The sequence below is a fragment of the Odontomachus brunneus genome, unplaced genomic scaffold (genome assembly GCF_010583005.1).
Source record: "Odontomachus brunneus isolate Ranch 3 - 2012 unplaced genomic scaffold, Obru_v1 Obru_scaffold_128, whole genome shotgun sequence".
Taxonomy (NCBI): domain Eukaryota; kingdom Metazoa; phylum Arthropoda; class Insecta; order Hymenoptera; family Formicidae; genus Odontomachus; species Odontomachus brunneus.
In genome coordinates this window covers 259,447-273,702 of record NW_022639578.1, presented here as the reverse complement: position 1 = coordinate 273,702, position 14,256 = coordinate 259,447, and the positions used below count along the sequence as shown (strand labels likewise).

The following is a 14,256-nucleotide window of genomic DNA, read 5'->3' as shown; positions in this document are numbered from 1 at the left end:
TTATTCTTTCGGGTATTTAGTCTTTTCCGATGAAACGTTTATCGAAAATGAAATTGATGCGTCTCGTCGGACCGCGAATAATTACGCGGAATCCTGTCATGAGTCTCGCGACGAAAAAAAGGACATAGTTGATATTTAATGGGCTGTAAAAGAGCAAATGACCGTTAATTGCGCGGCGCGCCTCATTGCGCTTGCATGAAACGAGCATTATACATCGGGAGCGCGGATTCGTTTTCTATATTTACCTTTCGCGAAATTATCACATCGGCCATCGCCATAATTACGCTCAGTGAGACTTTCAATTTATCGCGATCTCGTTTTGCCTTAATAATATATCGGTGCTATCTTTGGTCCGACACAAGAATGTTGTCGTCGCATTGATCGCGTATAACGTAACATTATTTTAACGTGCGCGATTAAATTGCCGCCGGCAGCCGTTCGGGAGCAACACTCGTACCCCTCTTATGCCTTGCATATATATACATATGTCAGTAATTATAAATTACAATTATGAGAAAAGCATGATGGCGTTACGCGCGGATGAAACCATTACAAATTGTTCGTAATTACCTTCAAAGTTTTATCCGCGATACTCTCTAAATTTTTTGGAGCGGAATCTTACACAAAACGAGTGAAAAGTGGCTTTCGAGGCGACAGTGAAAATATTGCCACTAAAAATCGCAAGAGTGAATGTTTCGCTCGGGCTTAGAGCCTATTCTGATTCCATGAATGAATATTTCTGTTGGTTAAAGTGAATATGTTCCTGTGACGATGGAGCACATTAGATTCACTCTTCAGTTTCGAGCGAAGGTATTCACTCAAAGATTAAGAGCGCAGTTTTCACTCATAGAGTAAATTTTCATTTCTGAATTGTCCAGTGAATATTTTCACTCAAGATTGAAAAGTGAATCTGATGTATAATTGGTTGCTGATCAGTTCGTACACTTTTTTTCGAATGAAGTTGCTCCGTTTCAAGTTGGCAGAATTGAAAGCCACTGCTGATACATGACGCAGTAATCGGTTACAAAAATACGTAAAAATTACTTCTCTCAAACTAATACTTTTTTTAATTTAGAATAAATTCTTTTTTCTAAATTTCACAAATGTCACACTCTGTACTGTCACTTCGGCTGCTGTCATAATCGATAACTGCACGTACACGTCAGAAGTCGCTTCCAATTCTGACAATTTGGGGTGTATTGCAACTAAAAAATTGTGCAAACCGATTAGCAACTGACTATACTCTGTCGTTACAGAAACACATTCACTCTAATCGATAAACATATAGAGTTAGAATACACTTTAAGCTTGAAAAAGCATAAATTTTTGTGATTGCGAGTGGCAGTTTTTCATTGTTGCTTCGAGTGAGAAGCAATAGAATACTGCCACTTTTCCCTCATTTTGAATGAGATTCCACTGGAAAAAAATTAGAGGATGCGGTCACACTGCCACTGTCAAGGTGACCAGATTTCCCAGCCCTGAATTCAAGACACTTCATAAATATGTGGGGCGGGGAGAGGGAAATAAAAAGATCCGAAAATTATTTGACAATCATTGAAAATGATGACAAATCGGTGTTCTGAATAGCACTCGAAAAAATTCGGGACAAAGGGTGAAAAATCGGGACTGTCCCGAAAAAATCGGGACGTCTGGTCATCTTACTACTGTTTACATAATCCGTGGCACGCATAACGCTCACCGTAGCCGATGAATGAGGGGTGGATGAATCAGATTAAAGTTAACTCGCGCCCCGGAGAAATTATAGTAATAGGGCGTGAGAGTAACTGCTTCCTGGCGATCGCGGGAGAGTCGGTAAAGCAAGTCGTAGAGAGATAGAGCGAGAGAGAGAGATTAGCATTGCGCATGTATACGTGCGTACGCGTGCGTGCGTGTGCGCAACTCGCTGGGCGGCTCGTAAAAATAATAAAGTAAGTCGAAGCGGCTGTGTGGAATTAAGTCGCCGGGGGACTTCTCATATATATAAGGACGTTAAGGATTTTTTATTTAAGCCGGTCTGGGGAGCCTCTAATCCCATTCAGCCGTCTTGCCGTATCTGTTTACTACGTTACCATGATCAGCGCATGGGAAGGATGAGATTTAGCGAGCGCGTGACGCAGTGACGACGCTCGGTAAATCCCCCTCCCCCTCTTCCTCCTCGTGTGTGTTTTCCTGGCTTTGCGCCATTTCATTTTCCGTCGAGTACGGCTTCATTGTTCGCGATGATACCGTGAAAGGGTTCTACAAGCTCTCTCATTCCTCCCTTCTCTCTCTCTCTCTCTCTCTCTCTCTCTCTCTCTCTCTCTCCACCTCTTTCCCCAGTCGGTTCTTTATTATTCTACCGAGCGGCGCGAAAGGGACGGAATATTAAGAGGTGGCTGTCCTACGGATCGCGCGCACGCTCGTGCCTACAAAAGCGCGTTCGTGAAGTTTACCTACGTGAGCGTACTTACAAGTACGCGCGCGCTTAACCTGACATAACGGTGCATCGACGACGCACACACGGCGTGTCACAAAAAGTCGCGTACGCGTGCCGTATAACGTGGATGCGATTATATCGCCCCCTTGTCCCCTTTCCCTCTCCGGCCCACCGTAACATCGACATCCGAGAACGTTCATCAGCGCTCCATGAATTTTAGCGCGAGAGAATTTTAGCAAAAGGCGGAATCCCCAGCGTCGTCGCGGTGAATAATCGACGTGCCTTGTAGGCGGATAGCGCGCGGAGGCGCGTTTTCCACTTTGAGTCGCCGAAGTGGACCGCGCGGCAACACGCGAGATCCCGTTAACCACTTTGCGAAATAAAGGAGGACGCTATCAATTCATGCCGAACGCACCTTTCGCACGCCGGTACTGTGCAGATAGCGCGCTAGAATTGCTCGTTTAAGGATTAAATTCCACACGCCGCCGCCTAGCTGCGCGCTGCATCCGCGTGAGCGCATCCCTAATAGATTCTTCGACGTTGCGCCGACATTTATGAAACCCACGAGCTCCTCCGCCGGCGATGCGCGCAGCGCAGCGCAACGCAGCGCAACGAAAACGCAGACGAAGACGACGTTCTACACGTTCCGCCACCCCGCTGTGATTTAGCGACTGCGGCTTTCGGTTTTGCGGGTGGCGATAAAGGCCGCGAGTTAGCCCGTAAATTAACCACCGGCTCTCTCGCCGCACACGCACGCTCGTTCTTCACCCGTTGTGCCGCGTGTGCATCGCCGGACGTAACTTCTCGCGATAATGTAACTTCATGTGTCACAATAATACGCGTGCAATTTGATAGTATTCATAGAAACTAGAGAGGGCGATGTCGGGTAAGAGTTACAGCGTAAGAAACCGTCTACTAATGTTATTCCCGGAATTGCACACGCCTCGATTGATTTGTTATCTCACTGCTTGCCGTATTATGTCATATCGTTATATTTTTATCGCGCGACTTCTACGACACGTTTGATCGAGCGTATCAGGATGCGACGCGTCGCGTACGCGTTCGTCGGAATGAGATCGATAAGACGTTGCACTCCGCGGGTCACTCGCTCTAGACGAACAGTTTCCGCGGACACGGAGAGCGACATGCACACACGACAGGCGCCGTCGATTTAAACTCTGGCATTTTCGAACACGGTGCATGCACAACACACGCGCGCGTGCAGCGTGCACGCGGCGCCGGTGACGTGGGGCGTGTTGCCGCCCGAGGCGAGACGCGCAAACGAGGAGCGCGTGCATCGCATCGTCGGGAAACGCGAGACGATGACATTTCGCAGTCACCTTTTGTAAATCGTAATCCGCGATCGTCGCCGTCGGCGCACGGATCCGTCTTTCGCCCCCTTATGAGAGCCGCTCCCGACGACTCCTTTCTCGCCCGCCGATCTCTCTTCATCGTGTGCGCTTGCTTTTTCCTTCTCAGACACAGATCAAAGAAGCCAATAAGAGCCCACGCACGATGTCGATTGCGAAATGACACTGAATTCACGAATGAATCGAGAAATGGAGGGGAGGGGAGCATTGAACACCCTGAAAAACCTATCAAACCTTCTTCGATATCTTTCGATATTTTCTTAGAGAAAGTTTGACTGGACGTTTGTTTTTCTTTAATTTTGAAGGTTGGTATTAAAACGCCGCGTGCGTGTAAGTTACTTGAGCTGCCAAGTTGAGGTTTCGTTATTGAATCGTGACTTTCAGTGTTGTACCACCTCGAAAACAATCTCAGGTCAGTTTTGGCCGGCTTATCGGTGGCGGTCCGTTGAGTTCTAAGTGGGCCTAACCCAACGTCGTTGGGTTTATATGAATGGGATGTTTTGTCGCTGCGGGCAATTGTTATGTCGTCGGCACGTTTGCGACGGACTATTTCCCACGATTATTTTCTCTGGAGCGCGCATGTCGGCGCGGCGGCGCTTGGGAAATTGGGATGTTCGGTGGTTGCGGATAGGCGCTCAATTTCTTTCAATTTAGATTCATGACTTCTCGAGTTAATTGCTCGATCTCGCAATTAGACGCATCCGATACCACTCAATCATTCTCCAACGTGTGAGAGTCTCATTAACCACAAAGTGGTATTGTCGAGAACTGATGTCCCCCCCCCGGTGTCTTTCGGGCGATGGAATGACAGGCTCGCAATTTTCGGCGAGACACGACGCTTTCACGACACACGCGAAACAGCTCCACGCAAGAAAGCGCGCGGAAATTTATCGGCCAGAAATCCCGCGGTCGGTCGTGAGTTTCCTACTGAATCCAGGCGACGTAGTCTCACAGACGCATAAATTCATCCAAGCCCATTCGGCTCGCTCGCGCAATGCCTGCTCATTAATTCGCGGCGGCGTAGGCTTATTTATCAAATACCAAAGCCCCGTGTCGCGTCGCGCCAAGATTTCCATTCAACGAAAGTCGAGCGCGCCGAAACGTCATTCCACGACGCGGCGCTATTCAGAGTTGCATCGCGCGGGGGGGAGGGAGCGGCACACAGCCCGCGAGTTTTCACTTGCGACACCGCGGCGAACCGCGGGGTGTACTTGTCCGTGCATTACTCGACGAGTCTCGCGCGTACAATGCTGCTGATGGAGATTTATATGACCGCTCTCGGGAGAAACAGCGGCCGGGCGACTCCAGAACGAAACACCGATACAACGTAGCTCGTCTGTTAATTACCGCACGGCTACTGCAAAAAGACGCCGCGGTAACTCTTATTTCTTGAGCCGCAGAGAGGGAGAATCGCTCGCGTACTCGATTGAAAACGACTTTTTGTAGGCGCGCGCGGGTAAACCGGATTATATTGGCCGACTGATCCGAATTGCATAATCGAGACACCGTCGCCCCCGTGGAAAGTATTGTGGCGGGATTTATCAGAACGCACGTAGGGGAGACCGGGGCTAAATGTCTTATATCTTAGGATTTTGAGGTTACGACTTCTCAAGCAAGTAATTGTGACTGACTATATAAACATGATAGAGGCAACCTCCTTCTACGTATTAATGGCCGCTACGACAGCGTTAACTGTATATTTTGTTTTTTAATAACCAAAACACGAACGTCCAGCAACATAGCCTTTTTGCCTTGATTCAATTGTTTAGTAGCGCAAGCTAAAGAAGGTCATAAAATATGCATCTTGATTACTAGTTCTAGAGTCTCCGTGAGAAGTCTCCACATTCCTTCTGCCTTAATTATGAGCCAACTTTATATTTCGTCCATCTATACGTTCTATTTCAATCATTTTATGAACGAAAATTGAAATAAAAATTTATTAAATAGAAGCAGTATATCGTACACTTGTAAGAAATTTCATTCTAGTTAGTAATACATTGCTTAATTTTATTCAGTCACAATGGAGAGTATTAATAGAAAATTCTGAAAGATTTGAAAATTTACTTTATTATTATCAAATCAGTTTCTTCTATTTCTTAACTGTAATATTATTTCGATAATTTAATAAAACTTGGGGAAAAATATTTATGTTTTGAAAAAACCATTTCGCGATTTTGTGTATCCACTATTTCTCTCTATAAATACTAAAAAAGGCACATGAGTGACGTACCATATAGTCCTAGTCTGCACTACATAGAGAAGATTGAACGACGAGTATGGGGAAAATCCGTTTTATTGTTAACGCGCGACACATCGTGAACGTGTTATTGCCTGGTGGCGCGGCGCGTTTTTGTTTATCGAATATTTATAATCGTGTTCGCGTCGCGAAATAGCGCCCGCGGATTTGCATACGCAACGGTATCTCGTGGACGTGGAAATATCGCGTGAGAAAACGAATCGAGGCCCCGTTAGTGGCGCAGCGCGTCGCAATCGCCGTACGATGAACATTAGCTTTCGTTGGGACAATAAATCACGTTCGACCTTGATTCGAGAGGAGGATGGCCGGATGCAAAAACGGAAGGAATCGGATAAACGCGAGTGGAAATTAGGTGCAAACGTAACAACTCGAGCGAATATGAGTCGCACTGTACTTTTGGAGGCGCGTGGGAATTGACACGTTGAATACCGCACGGGAAAAAAGTTGGAGTAATTGATTTTCTGTTGTCTGAGGATCGAATGAAAACTCGGTTGTTATAATAGAGGAGACCCGGTCTAGTTAGCTTAAGGGGTGTGTTGTCGGTCACATGTGCTATATTTGTATATTTGCAAGAGAAACAGTGGAAACGAGATCGCAAAATATTTCTTTTAGAACAGATAGATATTCCCTGAGTTTCAAAATTATATAAAATCAAGACAATATTAAAAAATAGTAAAGTTAGAAAGTAGAAAATTGATTCAGGAGCAGTCAAGAGAACATTTTCGTGCGCCTCGAAATTTGGTATTAATATTTTCTATCGTGAGAGTGAATAAATTTAAATAATGTGTTACTAATTAAAATGAAGTTTCCTGCAGACCAATAGAAGACTAATGAAGAGCAAGATAAAAAGTATATATTTCAAGCTACATTTATTTATTGCATCTTTAGTAATTTAATTATTAGTTAGGCTTTTACGGAATTAATAGAAATCAGCGTGGTAGCCAATGTGATAACACACTGAATGGCGCGACGATGCCTGGCACTGTGATACATTGGCTCATTAAGTTATCTATGAATTATAATTAATTGCACTTGAAAAATCGATCGTGCGGCCAATGAAGAGCCAATGAAACGAGGTAGAAGGTGCATACATCTCGAATTACGTTTATTTACTATAGTCATGATTCAACGATGAGCTAGGCTTTTGTACGTAATCAGCGTAATCAGCGGAAATCAGCGCCGCAGTCAACGCGCTGATCATTAATTTCGCGAATCAGACGCGCCCCGCTGACAAACCGATCGCGCGTAATCGGCGCATTCCGGACGTTGGTTTCTCACGCGAGAAATTGATCGCGGCGCGCGCTCGTGCTCACACGGCGAATCTTGCGAGCTGCGAAATAACGGCTGATTTAATCTGCTTTGCAGATATCGGGCCATGGCGGTGCTGCTGGAGGCGAGGTCGTACAGGCCGTTCAGGTCCTCGGACGAGTACTTGCTGGCGATGAAGGAGGATCTGGCGGAGTGGCTGAACGCGCTCTACCCGGAGCTCCGGATCAACATTGACAATTTTATGGACAGACTGGACACCGGCGTCGCGCTGTGCAAGGTGAGTGATCTCGCGGCGATTCGCCGTTGGACTGTTACTGACGCGGAAACGCGATTATCCGCGGCGTTAAGCGCTCGCACTGGTCGTAACGAGGCGATCCTTATCGCGCCCGCTCGCTGTCATCGTCAAAAAATCCCCCGATCGAGATATCCATTGACCCCTTTCCTCGAACACGATTGTCACGTTCTCTCTTGGCCGTTCCGCGTCTATTTTCTCGCCGGCTCGCTAACATCCGCCTGTACACGGTGTCGCGAAAGTACAATTACGTAGATTAATCATGTCGTTGGCTTTTTTGGAAGTCATAAAGTTAATTCCTTTCTTTTGTTCTTTCTCTCTCTTTCGCGAAAGAGTTTTGCAAAATTAACGATAAATGAGCTTGAAAAGCTGGAAGGAGTTCGTATTAGATGAATTTTGTACAAGAAAATCTCTTCACTACACGTGGAGAGAATTTTGTAATAAAAATTACTGTAAAATTTTCGTGATCGAGGAATACATGGATATTCTGCAGTAATTGACTATTCTTTTGTCTCATATGTGTTTCTTATATGTATTTTAAAAATTAAATGTGTTATAATAAAAGCTATATAGCTATATACAGAGTGTTTCATGACGAATTGCTCTTTAAGCGGTATTTACAATGAGAATTTAAGCCATAGCTAAAGCTTAAGCTTTAAGCCTGAAGTCTTATGATTCTCATTTAGAATTAAGTTCTCATTTAGACATTGCTTTAGTGAGATTAACGTTACTGACAGTCTATTGTTACGCTACTAAAATTATAGTAAAAAATTAGAAAGAATTTGAAAAAATTATGAAAAAAAGAACTAATATTTTTTCCGTGCGAAAATAAATTCTTGAAAATTTGATCTCTTGTCGACACTCATGCGACACGAGCGCACGCACTAATAAAGAAAGTTGCACGTGTGCATCGTGACGAGCAGGAAGAAGGATGTGTGTGACGTCCAGCGGAAGTACTTCGTCCTGCGTGGCGTGAATTACGAATAGTCTTGATGCGCGTAGGGAGAGCGAAGCCGAAGAGTTTAAAAGAGGAACACGAGGGAACGCGGAGATACTTCAAATTGATCTTCATTTGATTTTGTTAAACGACAATCGAGAACGTTATTAATTATTCAATGAACAATGATCTTGCCGTTTGTTTAAATTTTTGCTTAAATTTGTCTTCCGTCAAATCGCGGGGATGCAATATACCCCGCAATGTCGTCGCGATATTCTCTTTTTCTTTCCTCAAATACATATTCCGGCGAGACGTACGATATAGTGGTGAATATAAACGTCCATCTAGATTAAGCTAAAATTACTTTCGCGCGCGCGCATTTTTTTCTGTCGATAAACACGGCGAGCAAGAAGTACATGTTAAAATCGCCGGCTTTTATTGACACGGTGTCGAAACAGCATGCGTACAACCTGTATCTCCCACACTCGCACGCCACTCGACTGCGACGGATAGAGTAGTCACTCGCGTGACCGATCGGCTGTCGACGGTGTACACGGTCAGCTTATTAGCTCTGGCATTATTAAAGCAATTTTAACGAGTCATTAAGAATGCGGCATAATTAGAACGTTTAATGGAAAAAAAAGGAAGGAGAAAAACGCGGGGCATACAATGAGTGATGGTTTAATTATCCGATTAATGCGGCCGGGGCGATCGCGAGTCTCTCCCGCTCTCGCTGCGCGACCACATGAGAATCGCGACCGTCAGTCTGCGTGTAATCACACGCCGAGATATAAGTGACGTCCCCGATATATATACGACGACGGCGGAACACGCCGTGGTCACGAATATTATATCGGCTATATATACAGTTCATTACGCGCGACGAAAACGCAAACGACCCGTCGTCAGTGCGGAGACGCAGACTCGTTATTAACGTGCCAATTAAGATCTGGAATACTTAAGAACGACTCTTCTTGTAGTATCGTGTCAGTCTAAAAGTCGAATAATGATGGGAGTCAAACTGAAAAAGATATGCGACAAAGTCGGACGGATGTATCTCACTGAGACAGTAATAGAACTGTGAAATTCGTAACATTTTGCTCAGCGTGTGATTCATCGAAAATCTTTGGACAATCAACACAGGTTCGGTTTAAGTAGATTTGACTTGATCGCATACAGTGGTGACAAATTATTCATCACGAATCGAATTTGACACGATGCCGATAAGCTAGAGTCTATGTTGTTCTTTTTGCGACCGAAATGGAGTCGTCGTAATTCTCCGATTCCTTTTTCCGGCTGTCATTTCGCGGCACGACGCTACCGCCGTAATGTTTCTCCGGGAACGATCGATCGCGATCGAGTGCGGATCGAGGAATGGCTCGCGTGCCGGCGGATCGACGAGCGACCGGACTCCAGTCGACTTTCACTGATCTACGACGACGATCCGCCGTGGCCGGGCGCTACTCGGCTCGAGTAGACTCGGCCGCGCTCCGCGAAACGAGCTCCATTCATCGCCACGGGCCCTGTCTCGCGCGCGTGCGCGGGCCCATAATGCCCACCGGACTCACGAGCGAGCGAGCGAGCCGATTGGCGCGGCGCGGCGCGGCGCGACGCTCGTATAATGCCGGGATATCGACCGGGGTCCGTGCTCGTTATTAGCGGCGGCGCGCCGTCGTCGTTATAAATTTATGCCAGAGAAATATTTAGAGTAGGCAGAACGATAAAACCGCGCGCGGCGGCTTGCGAGGTGCGTGCGCTCCCCATTGCGAGCGCCAGCGCGGAGAAAGTCACCGGCTCATCGGGTATGCGCTTAAAGCTCGATTCAGACCGCGGTGGGGCTGATTCGCGCTCGCTCGATCTTATCGTTCATACCGAATATATTGCGCCTATATATTGTTGCGCGGCTGTTGCCGAGAGAAAAATTGGAAGAAAACTAAAAATACAATACGATAGTAAATAAGAAGATTGATGTTACTCAGCGCGGCCATCTTGACTTATAACATCAGAAGAGCGAGGAAATGTATACCCAAAATTTCCACAAGATAATACAAAGATATACTAAGAAAATGTCATTCTAGTCGATTAAGCCGATCTCTAAAATATTGCAGACACTTTCTCTATTTGCTCTAACAATCAATAAATAATATTGTAAAATTAACGTGAGAAAATAATGAGGAAATGTAAATCAAAAAGGAAGGTTGCATGTCACGTTATTTTAAGCTTTATTTACGCTCTAGACGTGCACGGCGCTCTAGTCTGAATCCGGCTTAAGGATTACGGCCTTAGCGGATCTCGAGGTGAGGTTCTGGAATTTCTTACCTGTGGCAGGGGGTAGATTGGGTTGCAGCAGTCGGAAGAGAGCAGGAGGGAGAGGGATGGGGGGAAAGAGCGCTTTTGCATATATCGACTTTACGAGCCGTGACGAGTGGCGAGGCGGGGAACATAATAAGGTACGCGACCAACGGCGATAAGGAACCCCAGTGCTCTCGATACCGGCACTTCTGTGGGCTCTCTCGCGTTTTTCTTTCTCTTCTCCATCGTTCGTGGAGAATTTTTACAGACCAAGCCGCGCAGACGGGTGCAAGGGTGGGGCGTGATTTTTTAAGGAAAAGCCGTTTATGGCGGGGGTGACGCGCAAAGCGACCTCTGCAATACGCATAGCCTATTGCGCAGAACGCAACCGTGGGATCGAGAGCCATTCGAGAGGCTGCTCGATTTTTTCTCCTCTCTTCCAGTAAGATAAAACTCGTTCACGACACAGACAGTGTGATAAAAATTGCCGTATAACTTTGTACAACGCACGTGTCATTTTCGTGAGCAAATTGATTCAAGTGAGAGCTACAGGGAAATTTCTTTTTTGGGAACTTTTATTACATTAAGTTATATTTATAACCCCTATTTCTCTCTTTCTCACATACATACATGACATCCGTGTTTTGAGTACTTTAACTGGTATATTGAGATCATTTTGGTCTTCATTTACATCCTATAAAATCGCTAACAAAAATTTATAAAATATAATAGATACTTTCAAGTTTATAGAATCCAATTATATATAGAAATTATCAAAATATTGACTTAAGCATCTTTTATTTTATCGTAAATATAAAGAAAAACACGGTGAAAACGTGAGTTTACATAAATATTTCTAACTCTTCTGAAAACGAACTTTAACGAAAAATTAATATTCTAGGATTTTCTTGTGTATGTGTGTCAATATAATATTTGAATTAAAAACAAGACATTACATATCTCAATTTGTTAAAAAGTGTAATTATTTGTATATATATAAAAATACATCATTTTTTCAGTTAAGAGGTGAATACAATAATTAATTGTTTCAAGCTTTTGCAATATTAATTTATTATATATATATAAGGTGGGTTTTTTTATTAAAATTATTACAAAGATTAGCTATATTTGAATCTGTTTTGTTCGTGATTAGAATTTGACAATACAAACATTTTGATCACGTATAATATAGCTAAAAATAAATAAGCTATTTACAGAATATTTTTTTTTATATATATTATATTTAATGTAATTAAAGATAACAAAAAATAATTTTTATTTTACATTTTTATTTTACACTTTGACATCTTATTTTGACACACTGGAGCAAAAAATAATCTCAGTAGCATTTTTGCCTTTTTGTTATATGACATTGTTATAAACCTTATATTGCCACTAACTGTGTTTTTCTTAGCGCGTAAATCGAAAGTTGCAAAGAATCCTCATTCCACTAGTTTGTAGATAATTCAGAATTAAAAATCGAGTGTCAAAAATGACCTCAATGTGTCACATTAGGGTTATTAGACGAAGGCCGTCGATCTCGTTCTGTCGAGGACAAAATCAGTCACCATAACAAAAAAATGATGTGCTATTCATACCCGAGGAATTTACATCACCGGCCAGTGCCGAACCCTGACGCTAAGAATGAATTCGCGGCGACATCAATTCAATTTTGCGATCGCACACAAGATCGGAAAGTGACTCTCTTCCGCTCTCACACTCGTGCGAAAATAAACGTGACAGCGCGTGTCGCGAATTCTATGATGCACGGAAGAAGAAAGCCTTCGGAGCGTCCGAGTAGCCTCGAGGCGTGAAGTCTCTCAAAGCGAATTCGAGAATGGCACTTGTCATGCGGTTAAAGGTCGACAGGCAATCCGTATTAATCACGATCGCGCGATATCTCGGCGAAAGGAGCCAGGAGCGACGGCGCGCGGCCTTTCCTGTCGGAAATGACAAATACCGGGCGCCTCGACGGTGGACCTTATATAGAAATCGGCCGGCGCTATCTTCGAGGTGCGCGCGTTGTGCCACCGTGCGCAATACCCGGAGCCGAACTTCAATTACGCTACGGTCGTTGGGTGAGAACAATTAATCACCGTCCCGCGCTCATTTTCCGAGGTTCTCCCTCAATTTCCGGCTTCCCTCCTCTTCTCATCTCCTCTTCTTTTCGTTTGTTTCTTTTTTGTTATTTTTGTTTTTTTCATACGCGAGTTGGCGCCTCTAAAAATAGCGCACCTCGCATGCCGCTTTCGAAAGGCGGACGTCCGCGACGCGACCCAAAAAGGACCGCGCGCGATTTTCTCGCAAGGACGCCGAGTCGAAACGCCGTTTCGCGCCGATCGACGTCGTTTCGATGATAATCTCATAGGTATCCTCACAAATGGAAGGTACAGAGAGTGGCCCTCTTATCGGATTCCGCGTTATGTCGCGGAATTCCAGGCGACGCGCGCGATTAACCGCAATTGTCGCCGTCTGCTTTTTCTCGCTCGCTCCTCTCGCGCGAAATTAGGATTTATGGCTGATGCTATCCCCGGTTCTGCTTCTGTGACTTGTCCCTTGCCCCCGTGGGGTCTTAAGGCCTGCTCCAGCGGAATGATCATCAGACGATGAAGTCTTCGAACTTGGTCTTCGAAAGTGACTTTTAGCAAAGTGTCTATAATTTAAGACACCATGCAACTTTCTTGTTAAATGAATCTCTCGAAATCACTTTTCATTTAAGGTTCACATTTGATGTAATTATATCGTGTGTTATTAATTGTACGAATAAATTGTACGAAGTTAATTGTATGAAGAAAGCGGCATTTCTGGCGACTATCTCGTACTTTGTATAATATCTTCGTGAAAAATGCGGTCTTGTCTAAATAGGCTTGTTACTTGTTAAGTGGATCGACAGTCGGACGCGTTAAATCGAGATCTCGCGCACGCGATCGAGGTCGATCCCGGGGATCCGAGGAAGCTGGCCGCATTAATGAGCCAATTAATGGGAGAGTTACGAGCCGGCTTTCCCGACGAGAGACGATTGTCCGACGACTTTTCTGACGCGCATGGCAGGGAGCGAGTCACCTCTCGGCGACGAGTTGCTCGCTAACGAAGTTTATCGGCAAATCTATCGATCACCCAAAGCGCCGTTAAGCGCCCGCACCGACTTCCTTCCGATTAGTCACACGAGTCGGCGTTATGACAACACTCGTGTTATGATGATAAATGCTAATCTATGATCGGTGATTTTATTTCACACGCGTGGAGTCGATCAGACACGCGATTAATCTTTTCGGATGAAGACAGCTTTTGTGCTCGGTGAAGGATGATGCGAATTAATGGTATATATACATAGAGTGATCTTTATTCGATTAGTCTTTGTTTGACAGTGTGTCAAAGTGTAAACGCCTCGAATACCTCTGTGCGTTCATTGATTCGACTGTT

The 14,256-nt window shown here is 44.8% G+C and overlaps 1 protein-coding gene across 2 annotated transcripts in view; it reads left to right on the top strand.

The window, feature by feature from the left end:
* The window catches only part of LOC116849941 (GAS2-like protein pickled eggs), a 91,297-nt gene that overhangs the window by 10,131 nt on the left and 66,910 nt on the right, over window positions 1-14,256 (top strand). For both annotated transcript variants that reach the window (XM_032827630.1, XM_032827628.1), the window contains exon 2: window positions 7,409-7,589. In XM_032827630.1, coding sequence (XP_032683521.1) covers window positions 7,419-7,589 — 171 coding nt within the window. In that variant the 5' untranslated portion in view covers window positions 7,409-7,418. The remainder of the gene's footprint in view (window positions 1-7,408; window positions 7,590-14,256) is intronic.